General features: G+C 43.8%; 1 protein-coding gene across 2 annotated transcripts in view; it reads left to right on the top strand.

The window, feature by feature from the left end:
- The window catches only part of lrp4 (low density lipoprotein receptor-related protein 4), a 415707-nt gene that overhangs the window by 346597 nt on the left and 45369 nt on the right, over positions 1-23741 (top strand). The window contains exons 15-28 of one of the 2 annotated variants that reach the window (XM_078549559.1): positions 1298-1474; positions 4360-4482; positions 6711-6919; positions 7513-7594; positions 8518-8623; positions 9023-9224; positions 9884-10073; positions 10228-10359; positions 11138-11278; positions 13100-13186; positions 14305-14476; positions 16411-16573; positions 17046-17271; positions 21947-22250. In XM_078549559.1, the coding sequence (XP_078405685.1) occupies positions 1298-1474; positions 4360-4482; positions 6711-6919; positions 7513-7594; positions 8518-8623; positions 9023-9224; positions 9884-10073; positions 10228-10359; positions 11138-11278; positions 13100-13186; positions 14305-14476; positions 16411-16573; positions 17046-17271; positions 21947-22250 (2314 nt within the window). Of the gene's footprint in view, positions 1-1297; positions 1475-4356; positions 4483-6710; positions 6920-7512; positions 7595-8517; positions 8624-9022; positions 9225-9883; positions 10074-10227; positions 10360-11137; positions 11279-13099; positions 13187-14304; positions 14477-16410; positions 16574-17045; positions 17272-21946; positions 22251-23741 lie in introns of both variants that reach the window. The other variant, XM_078549558.1, reaches the window with a different exon arrangement.

The raw sequence follows: 23741 nt of genomic DNA, 5'->3' as shown, positions 1-23741 counted from the left end.
GGCCAGCACACTAAACACATGCCTCTGTTTACTGGGACATCAGCCCAGTTTTAATGATGAATGACAAGCCCTCAAACATTCATCCCATCATCCCCCCACCCAAACCACTTGCCCCTTCCCCCACTATGCTCCCATGCCCTCTCCATGCTCCCTCATATTCCCCAAGCCTCCCTCATACCCCGATGCCCCTTCCATGCTCCCTCATATGCCCATGCTCCTTCCAGGCCCTATGTATCCTCCATAGCCACTCCCCGGTATCCACTTGGGGCAGACCTTAGGAGCCATGTCTTTGAAATGGAGATGAAAAAAATTAAACTTCTAACAACCTGATAGAGTTCTCACCCAAACGCACTTCAGACTGAAAAAACCTCTCATTCATCAAACCTATTCAAATAAAAATAAATCCCTTCAAATGGTCAGTCTGTTGCAAAAAACAAACATCTATTTCACTAACCACGTCAAAGATACATAATCCTTTAATAATCTCTTAAAACTGTCAATCAAAATGTGAACACAAACCCTGCTGAGATAAGAGGTTCAGGGCCTTTTGAAACTCTGCCAAATTTAACTATAATAAACTCCTGGATACGTAAATGATGGTGTCAATTTAAACTGAAAAACCATTTGGTCTTTAGGCTACACCAGGTATCCTGTCGATAAAAATAGTTTTCACTACATAAGAGCACTGAAGAAAACACAGCTGGTGTTTCCTAATGTAGTAATAGTTAACTTACCTTTGCAGGACAAAGCTCTATAATCAAATATTGCAGAAAAATACATCTCATTTGCAATGCAGCATCTAACTATTGAAACTGTAAGAACAAATATGTTTACTTTTGTATTTCAAAGCCGGTCAATGGAAGGATTTCATGAACAGGTGAATTTTCTTTTTTTGTAGTTCCCCATTTGGCATTGGGGTTTCACCATGAGTCACGACTCCATTGAGAGGCTCTGAATCACCCTCACTGAAGGTGCCCAACTCCACTAATATTGCGGGTGGTGGGGGGGAGTTAGAGTTGGAGCTGGCAGGGGTGGGCGTGCTGCCATGGGCAGGCTACCTGCGTCCTTATCCTGTGCCGGCGAAATTTGTCAGAAACTGGAATGGAATGGGAGCGCGTATCCCAGAATCCGGTCCCACCCGCCACGTTCAAAGGGCTCCCAAGCCATCCCGACTTGGCGAAATTCCGGACTGTGGTTGCCTTTTTTAGAAGCTCCGTAACCGTCGGACGTCGTGTGGCGAATCGCCGTTGCGAGGGCCTGGCCAACGATTTAACGTGTTGAACTTTTGTCGTTTCAGGCCTGCCTCACCCTTTTGCCATCACGGTGTTCGAAGACAGCCTGTACTGGACAGACTGGCACACCAAAAGCATAAATAGCGCCAACAAGTTTACTGGGAAAAACCAGGAGATTATCCGCAATAAGCTCCATTTCCCAATGGATATTCACACACTTCACCCGCAGAGACAGCCAGCAGGTAAGAAGAACATAAACTTGGACGATCCTCATATGCTTCAATCTTCATTCCTGCAATTTAAAGGCAAATAGAAGCCGTAGATACTTAAAAAAAAATAATGGAGCTGGTTTCATTTCCTTTCTTTTTTAATTTGAAAAAAATCGCATTCCCCAGTTTCAACTTGGGTAAGCAAAGTGATTTATTTTTCTTCAAATTGCACGGGGTTGTTTCGATTTAATACATTTATTTTCACGCACCGTAGCCCAGGAACATAGACCAGGATATCATCGATAATGGCCGACTTCATTTTCCTCCAAGTTGGTTTGATTTCTCTTTTTGGAATCGCTTGTGCAGAATTATATTTGAAGCAGAACCAGAATCTATGGCCAGGATTTTACAGCCCAGCTGTGGCGTCTCTTCCCCTCCACCCCCACCCTCCCCCCCCCAAAACAGCAGATGTGGAGAGTCATTTAAATCTCCATTCAGATCGGCGGGACTGTAATATCCTGCCGGGTGGGAAGGGCCATAAAATCCTGGCCCTTATGACCCCACATTAGCAGTTGGACATATTGATTGTCAGGTTCATTTTTTAAAAAAAAAAATTATACAGCAAGTTGTAATTTTCATTAAATTGCTTCAGTTTTTATGATTATAGGGACCAAAATAAAAATTGGAATCTGGAGGCTCGCTTGCGTTGCACTTCATCTATTTGGTTTTATTTTCATTGAGTTAATTCATTGTGTTTCACTTGAACATCATGGTCCATTGAAATCTTTTCCTTTTTAAATAGCAAGGCTTCTTCAAAGCAGCCATGCTGTAAATGTAAATTTTAGTTTGAACTCTAAAAGGGCTGATAAACCTACACAAGTTGGTGAAGCCAGCTCCCCGGTGTTTTACAGATGTTTATTTATTACCCCAGAACTACACAGTCTCGTTGCTTGAGCTTCTAGCATTTTGCTGATCTTTTGCTGTGCATTTGGCTCAGGAAACAGGAACAGTGTTTGCGATGATCCATTCGTTGTCAGCAGTCAGAGTGAGAGGCCATCGACCATAGCAGCCCACAACACTGCAGAATGTATGGATGGTTGTGTGACCATTTGGGTAGCTGTGTGTGTGTACGTGTGTGTGTGTAGTGTACGTGTGTGTGTGTGTGTGTGTAGTATATGTGTGTGTGTATAGTATATGTGTGTGTTTGTAGTATGTGTGTGTGTAGTATATGTGTGTGTGTATAGTATATGTGTGTGTTTGTAGTATGTGTGTGTGTAGTATATGTGTGTGTGTGGTATGTGTGTGTGTATGTGTGTGTGTAGTATATGTGTGTGTGTATGTGTGTGTGTGTAGCATGTGTGTGTAGGTGTGTGTGTAGTATATATATGTGTAGTATACGTGTGTGTCTGTAGTATGTGTGTGTGTATATGTGTGTGTAGTATGTGTGTGTGTAGTATGCGTATGTGTGTGTAGTATATATGTGTGTGTGTGTATACCTGTGTGTGTTGTATATGGGTATGTGTGTGTATGTGTGTGTGTGTAGTAGGTGCGTGTGTGTGTGGGTGTAGTAGGTGTGTGTGTGTGTGTAGTATATGTGTGTGTGTGTAGTATATGTGTGTGTGTGTAGTATGTGTGTGTGTGTGTGTGTGTAGTAGGTGTGTATGTATGTGCGTGTAGTATATGTGTGTGTGTGTATACCTGTGTGTGTTGTATATGTGTATGTGTATATGTGTGTGTGTAGTATGTGTGTGTGTAGTGTGTGTGTGTAGTATGTGTGTGTGTGTGTTTGTGTGTAGTGTGTGTGTGTAGTGTGTGTGTGTAGTATGTGTTTGTGTAGTATGTGTGTAGTGTGTGTGTGTGTAGTGTGTGTGCGTGTGCGTGTGTGTGTGTGTCTTTCTCAGCATTACCCACAAGCGGCATGAAAACAAATACAGAGCAAGGAAAATCACCATTGCTGTTGTTCTGAATGTGGGGATGTGGCCAGGGCTTTATAATTAACTTTTAACAGTTTGGGTGAGGGTCTTGGCAGAGTAACACATATGGCCCAGGAAAATTTAGTGTGGCATTAAAAACTAACATAAATCACTTATGTCATAATTGCCTGCAGCTTCTGCACTAGAATAATGGTATGCCTGAGAGATATACTGGAGGCCAGAGAAATGACTGGCTCCAAGTTGTTTAATTTTAATTATCAGACAACTTGTCTTTTTCAGTACTGATTTCCTTTTATCTATTGTATGCGTTGTATAATTGGAGTTACTGGATAATTTATCATTTTTTAAAACAAAAAGAGACAGCCTTGAGTTATCAGGGATCGACCTGATAGTTGCTGATTGAAACCAGCAAGTGACCACAAGTCCTATGACCCCTCCTTATTGTTCATGTGAAATCATTGTGGAGGTTTTGAGACTCTGTGGGTAGCGTCTGTGCCTCTGGGACTGAAGCTCTGGGTACAAGTCCAGGCCTTGATGGCCAAGGAAGGTGTGTTCATAACACAGCCACATAGGTTGCGTATCTACTTATAAATCCTTCCAACACACACCAATGGCAGGTGGTAAGAGCGGGAGAGATTCCTGGTCAGCCATGTGATGGAAAGGACGTTGGAGCCTCTTCCATCACTACCCGCAGCTCCGAGCTACAACATGCATGCAAAAGTGTATGTTGCCACAGCAACTCAGACTACTTGGGAGGGTAGGGGGTTGGTGCGGGGGGCGGGTGTAGTTGGCTGGACGCTGGTGTGGATCAGATTGGTGCCGGCAGTACGGGGTGGATTTGGGAGCTGCCTCCTCGCCCCGCCCGTGGTGGAGGTTGTGGTGCTGGGGGTCGGACAGGGAACTGAGGAAGAAGGAAGCATTTTGGAAACACCCTTATTTGTTGATGATATTTATATTGTGTTGTGCTTTCTGCTATTTGAGCAGGGAGAAATCGCTGTGGGACCAACAACGGGAGATGTAGCCACCTTTGTCTGCCCAGTGGCACCAACTACACGTGCGCTTGCCCAACTGGCTTCAAAAAAGTTGATGCATACAACTGCGCTGCAAGTAAGTAAAAGTTGGCAGAATTGTTGGCTGTTGATAGCACTGGTGAAGCTACCCCACAGATTTTAAGATGCCTACTCGTCTTTCAACCTGTATGAGAGTGTGATGAATTATTCACAAATACAAGAGGTTTGAAAGCCTCAATCTATGTAAGAACATAGAGCACTTTCTGCAGTTTCGGGTTAAACAGTATATGAAGGATATTGAAACAACAAAGAAGGTGTAGCACAGATTCACTAGGATGCTGGCTAGTGTGTGGAAATGTAAGTACAAAGAAAGATGCAAACATTTTGGGCTGTTTTCATGAGAACAGTGGGATTTTATACAGGTGTTTGAAATAGGAGAGAGTAGTTAGAAGTGGACTGCATCCAGTAGTCAACGCATATCGAACAAGATGACATAGACTGTGTGAGATTCAGAGAGCAAAGTCAACTTATTTTGGGCACAGAGTTATACGGTTGCTGAATGCACCACTCGAGTTTTGACCAAAGCAGATTCAACCAGCTTTTAAGAATCGGTAGATACATGAGTGAAGGAAAGGTGAATAAAGGGATAACAGCCAGTTCTCACACACTCGCAACATCCCACAGCAAAATAAGGCTATTTCATGGAGTCTCCGTCAAATCAGCAGGTGAGTCTTGGTTCTTGTAGGTGCGCTGATGGAAGGAGTGCTTGACCCTGGACACAGCCCTATGGCCACACAATATTGCGTTGAAAGCCACATGATTAGAAGCCAGATCTCGGAACTTTGCAACATCTAATTCATTCAAACCAACTTGAGAAATGCACTGCCATTGTTACTATGTCTTCCTGGGCGTTGGGATTAATGTTGCAAAATTTCAAGGTGGCCTTTAGTGAGTCTTCATGGCCTTTCATTGCCCAACTCTGTTGCGCTCTACAGACAGAAGCCCTTGATAAATGCAATGGCTGCAAGCTGTCCCGACACATCTTGAATACATTGTGTTAAATCCTGGTCATGGTAGCAGCTGTGTTCAATGCAATGACTCCCTGGATATTATAAAGGGGATGATTGACACAAAGGGTGGGATGAAAATACAACTTACACCTTTCTGTCTGCCACTTCTTCAATCAAGCATGTGAATGAGGGGCTTTGATGTCCGGAGAAGGGACCATGTGTTCCTGAACGTACAGCAAACTAGCTGGCTATTTTTTCAACAACATTGTCTACTCATTGGCACTTGTAGAGTGCTAATTTTAGGTAGGAACATATTTAAATAGCCAGCGAGAGGAATGTGTTGTTGATTGTAATACCAGCTGGCTATTGTGCACTTAAGAAGATGCACTCTACTAGCTAGTTCTTTAAAACCTATCATGAGATACAATTATAATTTATTTAACAGACTGCAAAATAAAGAGCAAGTAAGAGGAATAGTTTAGTTAAATGGGCCGATCAGTTTAGTACACATTTTTACCTAGGACCAAAAGTGCATTCAAGATGTGGTGCTCGTATGTTACAATTCATTCAGGGAGTCCGAGTTGCTGTGGTAACATACTGTACATGCACATTGTAGTCTGGAGCTATAGATAGTGATGGTAGAGGCTCCAGCATTCTTTCCATCACATGGCCGACCAGGAATCTCTCCCACCTGTCATTGGCGTGTGTTGGAAGGATTTGCAGGTTGATACCCAACCTGTTTGGTCGCTATATGAACTCACCTTCCTTGGCCATCAAGTCCTAGGGTGGGACTCAAAACCCAGAGCTTCTGGCTCAGAGGCAGGGACGCCACCCACTGTGCCCACAGGACATTTAAAATGTGCTTCACTATAATACACTCATTGCCGGCATGTTGAATAAAACTGCCAATCGTGGAATAAACTCAGGACAATGCGAGAAGTTCCACGACGGAGAAGCACATTGCTACATTAATCGGATCATTGTGACATTTGTTATTTCGTCTTTAGTTGGGGATGCTAGTCCAGATGTGGGGTATAACCAGTGCGTTTAATTTGGGAACGTGGTGAATGGAAATCATGCACTGCTGCAACAAATCCTCCAGCGAGGGTGTGTGGTTGAGGTGTATTGGTCGGGGTTGGGGGGAGGAGTTCTCTGTTGCGTTTGACTCAGTCGGAGGTGCTGGCGAGTGTGAAAGTGGAAGTAGCACGTTTCAATGTTTATCGTTGTGCCATTGTTTGCAAAATGTTACATTTAGAAGAAGTTGTATATGACTTTTCGAACTTAGAAGTGACAAGAGACCTTTCGGCCTTATCAGGTCTTGACAAGTTCCTGCTTTTTGCTCGAAGGACGGACATCCGTCGCATCAGCTTTGACACCGAGGAGAAGTCTGACGTTGTCCTTCCACTGTCTGATGTGCGCAGTGCTGTCGCACTTGACTGGGACGCCAAAGGGGAGTACATTTATTGGACGGATGTCACCACCGACTCTATCAACAGGGCTAAGTGGGATGGAACAATGCAGGAGGTATGTTCACGGATCTGCTCAGATTGGCAGGCTGAAACCTGGTATGTCTGCAACGGTAGAACACAAAGGAAGTAGAAGCTCACAGGAGATTATTTTTAGGAGCAAAGACATTTGGCAATCAATAATTCAATATTGTGTCAAACACACGCATTGTATGAGGTCTTATCCTAATAAACTGTTGTAGCTTCTAATACGAGGAAGACAAATGCAGAAAATTAATTGAAACCGATAAAAAGTTAGATAATGGGGAGTAAATGTGCTATTTAATTTCACCTATTATCCAGTTACATTAAGACCCAATTGATACGTTGTCTTTGACATCATGAATTATATATAATTCACTGGTATTGTTGGGACTATGTCTACATGTGTTTCAATAAAATGAGTTTTATAGACAGAATATTTTTACGTAATTAATTTAACAGTAGGGAAAGTCATAAAGACTGTGTAATATATCAGAGGTCATGGTCTGGTGATTTGTTAAGTAAGGGATTCAATTTAAATGCATTTTTTATAATCTTAGAAGCTTCATAAAGCAACATTTTTATTATTCTCCATCTGGTAATGTTATCAATCAATCTTTTTTTGTTCAGGCTGTGGTGGACACCAGTCTGGAAAGTCCTGCAGGACTTGCAGTTGACTGGGTGACAAACAAGCTTTACTGGACAGATGCAGGTAACCCAACGAAATAAAGTTATTATTAAGCATGTCTGTTACTGCCTATCAAAAATAGCAACACTGAATCTAAAGTTACCAAAAACAATGAATAACTATTTGGATTTTTGAGGCTGTTATCATGTTTTTGAACAGCAAGAGACAGGCACAAGTGGAAATATCTTCAGATGCAGGAGTGCAAGGGCTCTGCTGGTGCCTATCCACAAGGCATGTTTATGGCTGGCATTTTGCCGAATTGGCTATTGCAGCTTTAAACCCACAGTCTATACCAAAGGGGGTCCCTAGAGGCTCAAGTGCCAAGAGTTCTCCACTGGGGCAGGGTTTGATTTTCAGTCCGAGATTTATTTGGCTCAGGCAGAGTGAACTGGATGGACCGAGTGCCCTGTTTCTCTGACGTGTGTTCCATGTTCCTCTATGTCACATGGCACAATGAGTCAGGGTTCATCATCTTCGGCAGACCCCCCGGGATCGAAGATGACTTGCTTCCACTCCGGTTCGCTGGGTTCTGAAATGGCTGATAAGTCCATTGCGCGACCTGCAGACTCTGCCACGTGTGGGGCAGGTGGCGTTTGAAAGGGTCGTGTGGGTGGGTTGTTTTGGAGGTTTGTGCCCTCCCTCCGACGCCTTGACTTCACCACTGCGCGTTCCCAGTGAAGCCTCTCGATGTGTTCGGTGCCTTCCCGAATGAACCTTCTCCATTTGGGTCAGTCACAAGCCAGGGCCTCCCGTGAGTCAGCAGGGATGTCTGGCCTCTTCAGGGATGCTCTGAGGACATCCCTAAAGCATTTCCGCTGTCCTCTTGGGAGTCTCCCGCTGCGATCGACTTTCGCATAGAGCAATGGCTCTGGGAGTCTAGTGTCACTAAGTGTATTGCGTTTTACAAAGTAAACATTTAGTTTTAACCCTTCATCTCCATGTTTTAGGTACCGACAGAATTGAGGCCTCAAATTTAGATGGCAGCATGCGCACAGTCCTTATCTGGGAGAACCTGGACAGGCCCAGGGACATTGTAGTGGATCCAATTGGAGGGTTCGTTCACTTTCCATTGCTAAGCAGTTTGACAGTCCAGCTATTGTTATTTTTGAGTATTACATATCTAAAAACATTTAGTTTATTTATTTGTAAAAATGATAACTTTACATTTAAATGAATCATTAGATAAACGAAATATAAGACAAATTTTGCTGTCAAGCTTTAACTTTTGGCTGTTTCCGGTTAATCCGAGTTTTCAGGTACATCTGACCTCAGTCTAACCTGGGTGGTTAGATTTAAGCAGTGCTATTGTTTTTGGTCTCAGCAGAAAATGCCTCATTTAATAACTCAGTTAAATGCAGACATTGAAGCTGATTTGTGTTGTGGAATTTGAACGTTTGTGATTCCACCATTCAAGCCAGTTCTTGTTCTTTCTCATCCTTTCTTTCTATGAAGGTACATGTACTGGACAGACTGGGGAGCTAATCCAAAAATTGAACGTGCAGGGCTGGACGCCTCTGAGCGGACTGTCATCATCTCCTCGAATCTCACTTGGCCTAATGGCCTAGCGGTGGACTATGAGACCGAAAGACTGTATTGGGCTGATGCTGGCATGAAGACAATTGAGTACGCCAATCTCAATGGGACTGATAGGAGGGTATGAGAACATAATCATTAATCCTTTCACTCTGAAAACAGAAGGAAAAAGGATTTAGACAATAATGATACTAATTATCTTCATTTTACATTAAATTCACTGAGCATTAATTCATTGCCACAGAAGGCTGTGGAGGCCAGGTCATTGAGTGTATTTAAGACCGAGATAGATAGGTTCTTGATTGGTAAGGGGATCAAAGGTTACGGGGAGAAGGTGGGAGAATGGGGTTGAGAAACTTATCAGCCATGATTGAATGGCGGAGCAGACTCGATGGGCCGAATGGCCTAATTTCTGCTCCTATGTCTTATGGTCATTGAATATTAAATTTTGCTTTTGTCCATCTGTAACTGGTGCTTGCATTTACCAAAGTTACGCTGAATATTAATTGAACGTAGTTATTTATTCAGGAGGACGAAGATAGAAAACACACTGGCTTCTTAAAAGCAAAGAGTAATCAGTCATTGTCCAGTTACAATAGATGGATAGCTCTTTAAAATTTGTATAAGGACAAATATAATCAAGTTGTCTCAAGCTACTGACTTTTGTACTTTTGAAATTACATTGCAAATCCACATGCTTAAAACAACAGTTATTCTATCTGATCTAAATTGTCTTCTCCACCCCACCCCAACGCCCATTTGTTTGCAATGCTCTTCTAGGTCCTGATTGGCAGTCAGTTGCCTCACCCTTTTGGCTTGACTCTCCATGAAGATGAGATTTATTGGACTGACTGGCAATCAAAGAGTATTCAGAGTGCAGATAAGCACACTGGCCTGGGGCGAATGATGTTGCGAGAGAATCTGGAAAACCTAATGGATATTCACATGTTCCATCGTCACCGAACGCCAGGTAATTAACAGGAGCCCTGAAAGAATACGCAAACTCTCAGTTAGACAAGCTTGAAAATAACCTGCGATTTATTTAACTGGATCGAATGAGCCTTTTGCCTCACACCTTACAGTAATTATTATAAAAGATTTATGTTTCATTTATTTATTTCCAGTGGCGACCATGTGTAGAATAAACAATGGTGGCTGCAGTCACCTCTGCCTTCTTGCCCCATTGCCCAAGGCCTACAATTGCGCATGCCCCACAGGCATAAACCTCCTTTCGGACGGCAAAACCTGTGCACCTGGTAAGCTTTAATTCCCCTTTTTGTTGGTGGTGTGAAGACATTTGAAATAACGACTTTGTTTCAGACTAAAGGACATTTGTTTTCAAACAAGGTTAACACGAATTTCTTTTTGGAAAAGGTAAATAATAAGTGCCTGGAAATAAAGTAACTTGCACTTCACTGGAAGTCTCTACACAGCAATATGCTGACTTCCAAAATTTCCATTTGAAAAATTCTTGAGTTGTAAGCTGAACTGTGTTTGAATTTTAATGGGTGTTTATAGTTATATTACATTGCTATTGTTAACCAGCAAAGTGGCTGAGTTGCCAGGTGTGAGTATTAGTATTACATTGTATTAGTATTAGTATCTAATAGGTTCTGCTAACGGATGTTAAATACCCAGTCATTTAAGGTAATAAGGTGAATAGGTGTTGGGTCTTGATTAGTTAATTATACTCAAAAGTGTATATAAAGAAGAGTCAGTCTGCACTGGGGAGAGATTGCGTTGGAGTGGAGAAGTAAGCTCTGTGGCGAGCAATTAACAATCTCTACCAAAGCATCCCAGTCTTTATGTCTTCTTCACAACCAGGCTTAGGAGCCTGGGAACTGTCACGTGCATGGCCCAGTGTCGAGAATAAACACTTCAGAAAGCTGGGAGACAGCCTGCTCCTGAAAGGAAAGCACTTTGTCTTCAGTGAAGTAGTTTAGTGACTGAAAAGATTGTTTAACAGTTTAGGAATATCTTTTCATCGAACTGCGTGACGATTTTTAAAAAAATGATTTTTCTATATTATTTCAGGTATGACTAGCTTCCTCATATTTGCGCGGAGAACTGATATCCGAATGGTGTCACTTGACATTCCTTATTTTGCTGATGTGGTGGTGCCTGTCAATGGATCAATGAAAAATACAATTGCAATTGGCGTTGATCCTAAAGAAGGTGATTTTTAATTTATGCAAAAGCCTTGTTTTGACATTTTTTGAGAAATAAATGCATCACTGAATCATTTCTTTGTTCATTGTTTTCCCATCGCCAAACCTAAGCTAAAATTGTATTTTGTTTGACTGTTGAGATTTAGGAAGATAGGAGTAGAATTAGGCCATTCTGCCCCTCGGGCCGACTCTGCTATTCAATAAGATTGTGGCTGATCATCTGCCTCCCCAACACCTTCCCACACTATCTCCATATCCCTTGATTCCCTTAGCATCCAAAAACCTACCGATCTAAGACTTGAATACACTGATTAATGCTAGCAGAGACCCACAAAACATTTGCGGTCAAATCAATATCTTTATTGTAACAGTATTTATTTAAATACAGGATCCTAGTTACTCTTTCACCAAAGGCTTTAACAGAATCAAAACTTCTCACTCTGAATAAAGCTACATAAAGCTGTCCATATGTAAATACAGGTCTAGGACCATAAATATGAACTTCATCAATAGTCTGGCCTTGTGACTTACATATAGGCACAGAATATGAAAATCTAATTGGGAACTGTTTTCAGCTGAGTTGAAAAGGTAGGTTTACACCCGATGGGCTCAATATTATTCGAGGAATAAACACTCTGGCCGGGATTTTCCGGCCCCATTGTGTTGGGAGCCGCCACAGGAGATCCAGCGGCCCAGCCGGAAGCCCATTGACTTTCGGTGGAACCGGACAATCCCGGAGGTGGGTGGGGCTGGAAAATCCCACCCTCTATTTCCTTGAAATTTGCCTCTTATATTTTCAGCATCTATCATCGAAGAAAAGAGCTCCCTCTTTCCGTGACAAAGTCCTTGTTTAGGATTCATTTTTTGTAGCAACTTTGTCACTGCTATTTTCCTTGAGTCTGAATTTGTGCGGTGGTATGCTCATTGGCAATAGACTGCGTGGAAACACTGAAGGGTATAAACTGTTATTATTATCTTGTCTATCGAATCAACACTGATGTACTATTTTAATTCGCCTTTCTGCTTTTCTCAAACCTTTTCATTCAAATCTAGTGAATGTTCGTTTTTAGCACAAAGAGTAACTTCGTAAATCGCATCAAATAATTATCCCCGCCATTTTTGCCACACTTCAACCAGTTCAGTCATCTCACCCACCCCTCATCTGCCATCCCCATCCCGGTTTTGCCATTCCCATCTCATTCCTTCCGTCCCTCCCATCGATCCCGTCCCCTCCCTCGTGGAAACAATCTCTCTAGCCAGGGTGTCTTTGTTTTTGGACTCCCTTCGGTTCCACTGCTTGGTGTTCTCCACCAACACTCCCACCCCTGCCCATCCTGCCAGCGCTGGCACCAACTGTGGGCAGCTGCGTATATGTCATGCCAATCCTCCACGCGCCCAATCAAAACAGTCCGGTCAGACAAAACCAGTGAATATATAACAGGTTAAATTAAAATCTCTCGGCATCTTCACATTTGGTAGCAATTCAGCCTAACTAGAATCAATCCATAGAGAACTGTTCAGTTATTAGGACTCTCAGATTTGTAACACCTCAAATCCGAGGTCAAACCTTCAAAACTGTTTCAAAATAAAAGTTTCAATTAAAATTACATCAACATTAATTGGCTATCGCCTTTGACTACACTCTCATTCGATCGAAATTGTTTTTTGCCGACAACCTTTTTTGCATTTGCAAGTTGGGTGAAACTTCACAGTGGCCTGTCTTCCTGTGAGTTAAGCGCGCACAAGAGAAACCAAAGCAGGTCACTGAACTGGTCAACAAGTTGACCCTCACACCAGCGGGACTGAAGACTTGTCTTTTTTACTTTAGGAAAGGTGTACTGGTCAGACAGCACACTGAATAAAATCTGCAGAGCCAACCTGAATGGATCGCAGCAGGAGGACATTGTAACAACAGGTGAGGGGTCAGATCCAGTCTGCACAGCTCATGCAGCTGTTTTGTGAGATTCAGTAGCACCTCTATAGGGATGGGTTTGATGGCCAGGGTGGTTGGGGAGGGAGGGCATTAATTGGGCTGGAGAGTGCCGGATGGGGACTCTCCTTCACACCTATGCCCCCATTTAAGTCCATGCCCGGAAGGAATGGGAACAGCCTTTGCGCTCCCCCCACCCCCCCCGCCCACCACCAATTCAACCAGCAGCAGGCAGGGGACTCACCATCCGGGAAGCCCAAAAAGCAAACCGTGCCGGGGTTGCTTGTGGGCTCCCAGTGTGGCGGGTGGCGGGGGGTCCATTGTTGTCAGGCACTCAATGCCTGATCATGGTACCCGACATTGGGAATTGGATGGGTTGGGGGGAGAGGTTTCCTGCTGTTCCTGCTGACACCCCCTCCCCCTCCCCTCCCCTCTTGCCAGCATTCGCCTGTGGCCTGGGTCCATCGACAGTCCTGGGCCTCGGATGGGTGTAGTACCGCCTGTAGCCACAGCCTCCCCAGTGGTACTGCTGAGCAACGACAGCTGTCGGCCTCTGATTGGCCGGCAGCTCTTGGTTGGCTGGACTGCCCTTGACGCCAGGGAAGGCCTCCCACTGGCCTGTTAAGTCCCTGATTGACGCAGCGGGTCTTCCCGAACAGAGGTGACGTGAGGCTCTTGACGGCTCTCCAGCTGGTGGGCGAGACCCCTATTGCCTCCATTAAATACCACCCAAAGTCTTTGGGGGGGGCTGCACAAAGTACATTTGGTGGAGAGAATTATTTATTGGGTCTCTAGTTTCTCTGCCAATAACAGGCCATAAGAACTATATTGTGTCCAAAGATAATGTGAATGAGCTACCATGTTTGTGCCTCTCAGCCATGTTTCGGTCTGCACAAGCCAGTTTCAAGGAGCTCAGCGCCAGATTAATACTCATCTCTGTTTCAAGCAAGCTATTTTAACAAGACGTAACAGCTTGGTTTTCTTGGTAGAATGAAAAATACTAACTCAAAATAAATTGACTATTGGAAATGAGAGCACTGTAATAAGCATTCCAAAATAAGCTACTATTAGAGCTGTACGTTTTACAGATGGTGTTTTCTCAGGGTTAATGACCACTGATGGACTGGCAGTGGATGCGACAGGCCGTAAATTATACTGGACTGATACGGGGACGAACCGCATCGAAGTTGCTAATTTGGACGGAACGATGAGGAAAGTCCTGATCTGGCAGAATTTGGACAGCCCTAGAGCTATTGCTCTTCATCATGAGAAAGGGTGTGTGGGCAAGTCGTACATAATAACCTGTTGATAGACCGTTCAAACGAGTGGTAAATTCGTTATTTTGTTATTGTAATCTTACCTCAGTATGTAACATAAATCCATTTTTAAAAAATTTTGCTTGAGAAGACAAGGTGTCAAAATGAACACAGTTCTCCTCCAGTGGCCTATGGCTTTGTTTTATTGCACCATGTTTCTCATATCAAGTCACGTTCTCGAAGCTGAAGAATGTGAATAAAGCCGCCCTAAGTATTTAAGGCCTGTGAATGAATGCACTTTGATTATTAGTGACGCTTGTCTTAAGGTGTCAGCTTGCCTCAGTCAACAGCAGCTTTGCCTCTCGGGCAGAAGGTTCAAGCTGCAACCCAGCACAATAACCTGGCCTACACTTCAGCGCTGTCATGAGGATGTGCTTTATTGTCAGAGGTGCCATCTTCCTGATGAGGTTTTAAACTGAGCCCCTGTCTGTTCATTCAGATGGATTGAACCAATACCATGGCAGTAATTGAAGAGGAGGTGGTGGTTACATTGAAAGAATTCTGTGCTGTAGATTCTATGCAAAATAATTCGATGTTCTGGCAAATATTCGTCCTACAACCAACAACGGCAAAACAGATTAACCGTTCAGTTATCTGCCATAATTGCCAAGCAATAAATTGATATTGAATAGTGCTTTTCAGAACTTCAGGATGCTGAAAATGCTTTTCAGCTAATGAAGTACTTCTGTTGTGTAGCCACTGTTGCAATATAGGGAAACCTAGCCAGCAATTCACACACAGCAAGGTCCTGCAAAAAGTGATGAGATAATGATCAAATATTGTGTTTCATTGATATTGATTGAATGATAAATATTGGCCAGGACACCAAGAAAACCCGGTGTTTTTTCGAATAGTGCATTGGAACTTTTTCCACCCAGCCGAAATGTCAGGCCGACCTCTACTTGCCATCTCATCGGGAAACTGGCACCTCTGACAGTGCAGCACTGCTACGGCATTGCACTTAAGGCAGCAGCCTAGATTGTGTGCTCAAGGCCTGGCCTAAGACTTGAACCCATACCCTTTGATTCAGAGCTGAGAGTGTTACCACTGAACCAAGGATAACACCAGTACCTGCAGCTCAAAAAAACAATGTCATTCATTGGGCTGCATCTTCCAGTCGGGAGGTGGGGCCCGCTCGCCGATGTGTAAAATAACGCGGGGTGACGTCAGGGGGTGTCACCCCACATCATTTACACCTTCAGGTCAGCGAGCGTGGAGCCAGGTCAGCTGCGCACCCGCTGACCCATCAACGGCCACTTAAGGCCATTAATAAAGTAATTGAACTAATCAGTGGACCCGCCCGTCCAACCTTAAGGCTGGCGGGGAGGCCGGGAACCCTGGCGGGCTTTAGAAAAAACATCAAACCTCATCCATGGTCGGGATGTAGTTTCACGAGGGATTTAAAAACGTCAGAGTATTTTAAAATAAAAATTATGGCCACATCCCAACTCATGTGACAGTGTCATGAGGGGACATGTCAGCAAAATTTTTTCTCTTCTTTAAACTGGTTTTCACATTTGAGCTGATCTCCCTGAGGCAGCAGTTTGCCTTAGGGAGATCTGTGCACTCTTTCACGTGCATGCTCCCTCACATTGGGGGAAGATCCTGCTCATTAGCTGTGAAATACTTTAGCACATCCTGAGGATGTGAAAGGTGCTATATAAATCCAAGTTCTTAGTGTTTTCCTCTGTTATTTTAATACGTTGGCTAATTGCAGTGAATTACTGTTGTTGCTATTGTAATCTATCTCCTCATTCCCTAATAGATATTAACAATACTGCTAGCGAATAGACAAATTACTCAAAATTTGTCTCTTTAGGAAGAAGGGGTTGTTATCTAATACTTCACAGTTATGATCCAGAATGTTGATGTATTTCTCTTGTATATTGCTAGGTTCATGTACTGGACAGACTGGGGGGAACATGCCAAACTGGAACGTGCAGCAATGGATGGGTCAGACAGAGTGGTTCTTATCAACAGTAATCTGGGATGGCCTAATGGTTTGGCCATTGACAAAGTGGGCTCCCGGCTCCTGTGGGCTGATGCACACACTGAGGTACATAGAGTCTTTCTGTGCCAGTATCAGTACGGCAAATAATTATAGTACATATATGTATATGTGTGAATGAGTGCGTGTGTGTATATGACAAGTTGCTATTTTCAATATTTCCCCAAAGTGTATTTAAATGGAAGTTTTGTTGTCCTCGATAACAATATTATCCCAATGCCTAATGGTGATATCAAAATGGTACCTAATCTCTACAAGAACATTGTATTTTTCTCAATGGTTATAATGTTCATTCACGGGATGTGGGCATCACCGGCTAGGGCACTTTTATTGCCCATCCCTAATTGCCCTTGTTATAACTTGGATTCAACCCGGAACACAACTTTGAATGGCAGCTAGCAATATATCTATAATTTATTGTACTTTGCTTTGTTTTCCTCTGTTTTGCTTGTTTAAAGAACTGTCCCCAAGAAGAAATCTGGTGCCGTTCACCATATATGTATATATTTTTTTTGCACAGCGTATTGAAGCGGCAGACCTGAATGGTGCTAACCGCCACACTCTAATCACACCAGTCCAACACCCTTATGGCCTGACCCTGCTTGACCCTCACATTTACTGGACAGACTGGCAAACTCGAAGCATCCAACGAGCTGACAAGAATACGGGTGGTGACATAATTACAGTGCGAGGCAACTTGCCAGGACTAATGGACATTCAGGCGATTGACAGAATTCGACCTGTTGGTATGTTATATTTAATATTAATGGTGTGTTTCTTGCTAGTTGGTTTCCAATCAATATACGTGAAGGGTTAGAGTCTCTCATCTGAAATACATAGATCCACGATGCATAAAAATATTACATTTGTATTCTCCTCATACCTCTGCTTGTGACCATTTCTGTCACACTTTTCATGTCATTATTTTCCATGATACATTTCTATGTCCACTTTTATGATGGAAACAGCCCTTGTAAACATATCATGCTGCATTTAACACATCACTGTGCGCACCTGATCTTTGTGACTTTTGAATTCTCGGTCAGTACTGAAATGAAACTCCTATATTTCAACCAACTCGAGCTTTCGGCTTTCCTAATTGGCCTATTTCCCTTTTTAGCAATAAATAACATCAAAGGAAAATATCAAATACAAATATTTGACTTCAAATTGTGACTTGAACTTTTTTTATTTTATCCTTTCACTGGATGTGGACGTCACTGACAAAGTCAGCATTTGTTGCCCGTCCCTAATTGCCCTTGGGATGGTGGCTTGGCTGTAGAGAACAGCTTTATTTTATTCATTCATGGGATGAAGGCATCACTGTCTAGGCCAGCATTTGTTACTTATCCCTAGTTGCCCTTGAGAAGGTGGTGGTGAGCTGCCTCCTTGAACCGCTATGGTCCACGTAGGTACACCCACCGTGCTGTTAGGGACAGAGTTCCAGGATTTTGACCCGGCGACGGTGAAGGAACAGTGGTACATTTCCAAGTCAGGATGGTGTGTGGCTTTGTGGGGGGGGAGTTTGCAGGTGGTGGTGTTCCCATGTGTCTGCTGCCCTTGTCCTTCTAGATGGTAGATGTCGTGGATTTGGAAGGTGATGGAACCTTGGTAAGTTGCTGCAGTGCGTATTGTAGGTTATACATAAGAACAAAAAGTGCTGGAAAAGCTCAGCAGGTCTGGCAGCATCTGTGGAGAGAGAAACAAGAGTTCACGTTTCAAGCTGTATGCTGCACAGATGCTGCCAGACCTACTGAGTTTTTCCAGCAATTTTTGTTGTTATTTCAGATTTCTAGCATCCACTGTATTTTGTTTTCATCATTGTCGATGGTACACACTGCTGCTGTTGTGCATTGGTGGTGGAGAGAGTGAACGTTGAAGGTGGTGGATGGGCTGCCAATCAAGCGGGCAGCTTTGTCCTGGATTACACCTGTGTTTCAATGTCCAATTTACCCCATTAGGTTCAGGGCAGCCACTTGAAGATTATGCTTGGGTTTAACTCCCCAGGTGCAATAGCATTGAGTAATTGACTGGTACATAAATATATAAAGATTTGTAGTTACATAGTGGCTTTCACAACCTCAGCACACCGCAAAGCGCTTTACAGCCAATGCAGTGCTTTGAAGTGTAGTCACTGTTGCAATGTACAAAATAGCTCACTGAATGTCAGTGACCTTCAGCTAAAGGCTGTCGAAGTAAAACATCTGTGAATTTCAAAGGGTTTTGCTGAAGCAGTTGCAAAATTGGGGATTGTGCAGGGAGATGGAGTTGAAATAAAAGATCGTGGTCCGATTGAATGGTGGAGCGGGCGTTACATTCTTGTTAAGATAACATCAGAGCCATGGTAATGTTTGATGTGGTTCAACACAGCATGGATGTTACAGCAGGTTCCAAATGGTGATGAATATTGAGTGAACGGATTCATAGAACAATCATAGTCTCAAACTAAAAAGCATGTGAGAAGCTAGAAGAGGTAAGGTAAAGAATGAATAATTGGCTTTTCTTTTCTGTCTGGGAAGCATGTTCACTTTTTCCTCACATTATCAACCAGAGGACAATAAGCTATATGCTCTTTTTATAAATATAAAGATATCAACATCTGCAGACCATGATGGAAATTGCTACTTTGAAGGAGGTTGCTTTGAGAAAGTAAGGTGCCTAATCCTTGGTGAAATTGGGCACAATTTCAAAATTTGTGGATGATACGAAACTTGCAGACATTGTGAACTGTGAGAAGGATAGTGTAGAACTTCAAAAGGACAGTTGGTGGAGTGGGCAGATAGGAGGCAGGTGAAGTTCAATGCGGAGAAATGTGAAATGATTCATTTTGGTAGGAAGAATGCAAAGAGACAAAAAACAACAAAGTGGGTGCAGGAGCAGAGGGACCTGGGTGTATATGTGCACCCATGATTGAAGGTGGCAGGACAGGTATCTGAGGAGTCGCGAATGGTGCTGAACATTGTGCAATCATCAGTGAACATCCCCACTTCTGACCTTATGATGAAAGGAAGGTCATTGGTGAAGCAGCTGAAGATGGTTGGGCCTAGGACAGTACCCTGAGGAACTCCTGCAGTGATGTCTTGGAGCTGAGATGACTGACCTCCAACAGCCACAACCATCTTCCTTTGTGCTGGGTATGACTCCAACCCAGGAGAGAGTTTTTCCCCTGATTTCCATTGACTCCAGTTTTGCTAGGGCTCCTTGATGCCACACTCGGTCAAATGCGGCCTTGATGTCAAGGGCAGTCACTCTCACCTCCCCTCTGGAGTTCTGCTCTTTTGTCCATGTTTGAACCAAGGCTGTAATGAGGTCAGGAGCTGAGTGGCCCTGGCGGAACCCAATCTGAGTGTCAGTGAGCAGGTTATTGCCAAGCAAGTGCCACTTGATAGCACTGTTGATAACCCCTTCCATCACCTTACTGATGATGGAGAGTAGACTGATGGGGGGATAATTGGCCGGGTTGGATTTGTCCTCCTTTTGTGTACAGGACATACCTGGGCAATTTTCCACATTACTGGGTAGATGCCAGTGTTGTAGCTGTACTGGAACAGCTTGGCTAGGGACGCGGCAGGTTCTGGAGCACAAGTCTTCAGTACTATTACCGGAATATTGTCAGGGCCTGTAGCCTTTGCTGTATCCAGTGTCTTCAGCCGTTTCTTTATATCACGTGGAGTGAATCAAATTGACTGAAGACTGGCATCTATGATGCTGGGGACCCCGGAGGAGGCTGAGATTGATCATCCACTCGGCGCTTCTGGCTGAAGATTGTAGCAAATGCTTAAGCCTTATCTTTTGCATTGATGTGCTGGGATCCTCCATCATTGAGGACAGGGATATTTGTGGAGCCTCCTCCTCCAGCGAGTTGTTTAATTGCCCACCACCATGTGGCAGGGCTGCAGAGCTTAGATCTGATCCATTGGTTGTGGGATCGCTTAGCTCTGCCTATCACTCGCTGCTTATGCTGTTTGGCACGCAAGTAGTTCTGTGTTGTAGCTTCACCAGGTTGACATCTCATTTTTCGGTATGTCCGGTGCTGCTCCTGGCATGCCTTCCTGCACTCTTCATTGAACCAGGGTTAATCCCCTGGCTTGATGGTAATGGTGGAGTGGGGGATTTGTCAGGCTTTGATGTTATAGATTGTGGTTGATTACAATTCTGCTGCTGCTGATGGCCCACAGTGCCTCGTGGTTGCCCCGTCTTGAGTTGCTAGATCTGTTCGAAATCTATCCCATTTCACATAGTGGTAGTGCCACGCAGTACGATGGAGGGTATTCTCAATATGAAGGCAGGACTTCGTCTCCACATCTGTGAAGTGGTCACTCCTATCGATACTGTCATGGACAGATGCACTTGTGGCAGGCAGATTGGTGAGAATGAGGTTTAGTATGCTTTTCCCTCTTGTTGCTTCTCTTACCACCTGCCGCAGACCCAGTCTACCAGTTATGTCCTTTAGGACTCGGCCAGCTCGGTCAGTAGTGGTGCTACCGAGCCACACTTGGTGATGGACGTTGAAGTCCCCCACCCAGAGTACATTCTGAGCCCTTGCCACCCTCAGTGCTTCCTCCAAGTGGTGTTCAACATGGAGGGGCACTGATTCATCAGCTGAGGGAGGGCAGTACATGGTAATCAGCAGGAGGTTTCCTTGCCCATGTTTGACCTGATGCCATGAGACTTCATGGGGTCTGGAGTCGATGTTGAGGGCAACTCCCTCCTGGCTATATACCACTGTGCTGCCACCTCTGCTGGGTCTGTCCTGCTGGTGGGACAGGACTTGCCCTGGGATGGTGATGGTGGTACAAAAACAGAAAATGCTGGAAAAACTCAGGAGGTCTAGCAGCATCTGTGGAAAGAGAAACTGAGTTAACGTTTCGAGTCCGTATGACCTTTCTTCAAAGCTAGTGGTGATGGTGATGGTGGTGTCTGGGACATTATAAGGTATGATTCCGTGAGGATGACTATGTCAGGCTGCTGCACGACTAGTCTGTGAGACAGCTCTCCCAATTTTGGCACTCGTCCCCAGATGTTAGTAAGGAGGACTTTGCAGCATCGACAGGGCTGAGTTTGCCGTTGTCATTTCCGGTGCCTAGGACAATGCCGGTTGGTCAGTCCAGTTTCATTCCTTTGAATCTTTGTAGCATTTTAATACAACTGAGTGGCTTGCTAGTCCATTTCAGAGGGCATTTAAGAGTCAACCACATTGCTGAGCGTCTAGAGTCATACTTAGGCCAGACCAGGTAAGGACAGATTTCCTTCCCTAAAGGACATTAGTGAACCTGATGATGTAGATAGGAGTTGGTTAAATTCTAGGTACTCTTTTTCCACTCTTATAGTTCATTCAAAACCCTCAGAACCCAGTTTAACAGATCTCACATTAATGCTTTCGCACTTTGTTGAAAGAAGTTTCGGTTTGTTCTTGTACAGGTTTTAACAAGTGTAGTGTCAGGAACGGGGGCTGCAGCCATCTCTGCCTCCCGCGCCCCAGTGGTATCACCTGCGCATGTCCAACAGGAATCCAAATGAAGAGTGATGGGAAAACGTGTGACAACATTCCTGAGACCTACCTCCTCTTCTCCAGCCGTGGCAGCATTCGTAGAATCTCTTTGGATACAACCGATTACACGGATGTGCATGTTCCAGTTCCTGAGTTACATAATGTCATTTCCCTGGACTATGACAGTGTGGAGATGAAGGTTTATTATACAGATGTCTACCTGGATGTGATCAGGTAAGGATGTAGCATTGCCAGTGAGCCACCTTTTCTTTACCAACCTTAGGACTGTGGAAACCTCATCTCCTTGTTTGGGTTGCTGGCAGATATCCAAGCCTCTTCCCACAACTTCCCAAGCCCTAACACCGCTGACTGCTTTCTGTCACAAAGTTCTTTGAGGACCACTGCAGATCTTTTCCATGAGCTGCAAGCCAGAGAAAATATTCCAGCTGTCTTTCCCTCACAAAAACTGAGATAGAGCCTCCAACTGCATTCCACGTGGTGAATAATGACATTAGTATTTTCTCTGCTTCAAATGCAGGCCGAACTGACAATCACCTCCTGTCGGCTCTCTCAATCTGTTGAGATGGAGTCTTCACCAAAGCAAAGCTACAACTGCCTCCGTATATTCCCAAACTGAACCGCCTGTTTCCAAACTGAACCACTTGCTCCTGACAGCAAACACATACAGATAAATTAACAAAAGAGCCTTCCAACCAAGGCTCCACCCTGAATTACTATCTCTATGGCAACGTGACACACACAGCATGTTCCCAGGTAGAAATGCAAATTAACTACCTCTGAATTCCAAAGTTTTCCTTGATTCTGGGAAACCACATGAATAATTTTTATCTTTAATGGAGTTTTACGACCCTTTTCCCCAGAGTTGCCAGCTCTGACTTCGAGTCAACATGGCCCCAACCTTTTATGTGTAATAAAATCCAAGCTAGTTTGAATCGCATTTACTTCAGGGTTGTTTATCAGTTTCTCAAATGCATGCCCTCATTTTCTACAGTTAAAACTTTAATTCCTAAAACTGTAATTTATATTCTGAAACATATGAATTACGAACCGTGTGTTCGCAATAATTCTTACCTGGAAGCAGATAAAAAAATTAAAGCCGTTATTTCATCTCAGCTTGGGGTATTCACAATATCATGATGAAATAAATTTCAAAGCAGGCCAAACCCCTTTTCACGCGATAGGTAAAAGTGGAGGTTTTCCTTTCTCTTGAACATATTTCAGCAGCTGCCAAAAGAACATCCTGGAAAAGAAAATTGTTCACACAATTATGGTCTCAGCGATATTTAAATACTGATTTAAATATGTAATTTTCATTTCGATATACTTACACGCACCAGAAATCCGCTGCTAATGGCTAGAGCAACATATGAACAGGTGTAGGCCATTGAGTCCCTCTAGCCTATTCCGTCATTCAGTTAGATCACAGCTGATCTGTACCATGCCTCCATTTACCCGTCTTTGATCCCTTGATAACCCCTTAGTTAATAAAACCCAGTCAAACCCGGGCTTGAAAATGTCGATTGACCCCAGCACCTGCAGCACTTTGAGGGCAAAATTTCTACATTTCCGCTACCTTTTGTGTGAATCTGTGCTTCCAGGTTTCAGCTCAGATTTTAAGCTTGTGTGCATTTGTTTTATTGAATTCAGTTATTATTTTAAACAACTCCGTTAGATCAGCCTTCACCCTTCTAACTTCAGTGAAAT

The sequence above is a fragment of the Cetorhinus maximus genome, chromosome 9, assembly GCF_964194155.1.
Source record: "Cetorhinus maximus chromosome 9, sCetMax3.hap1.1, whole genome shotgun sequence".
NCBI classification, from domain to species: domain Eukaryota; kingdom Metazoa; phylum Chordata; class Chondrichthyes; order Lamniformes; family Cetorhinidae; genus Cetorhinus; species Cetorhinus maximus.
This window is presented reverse-complemented; position numbering and strand designations above follow the sequence as displayed.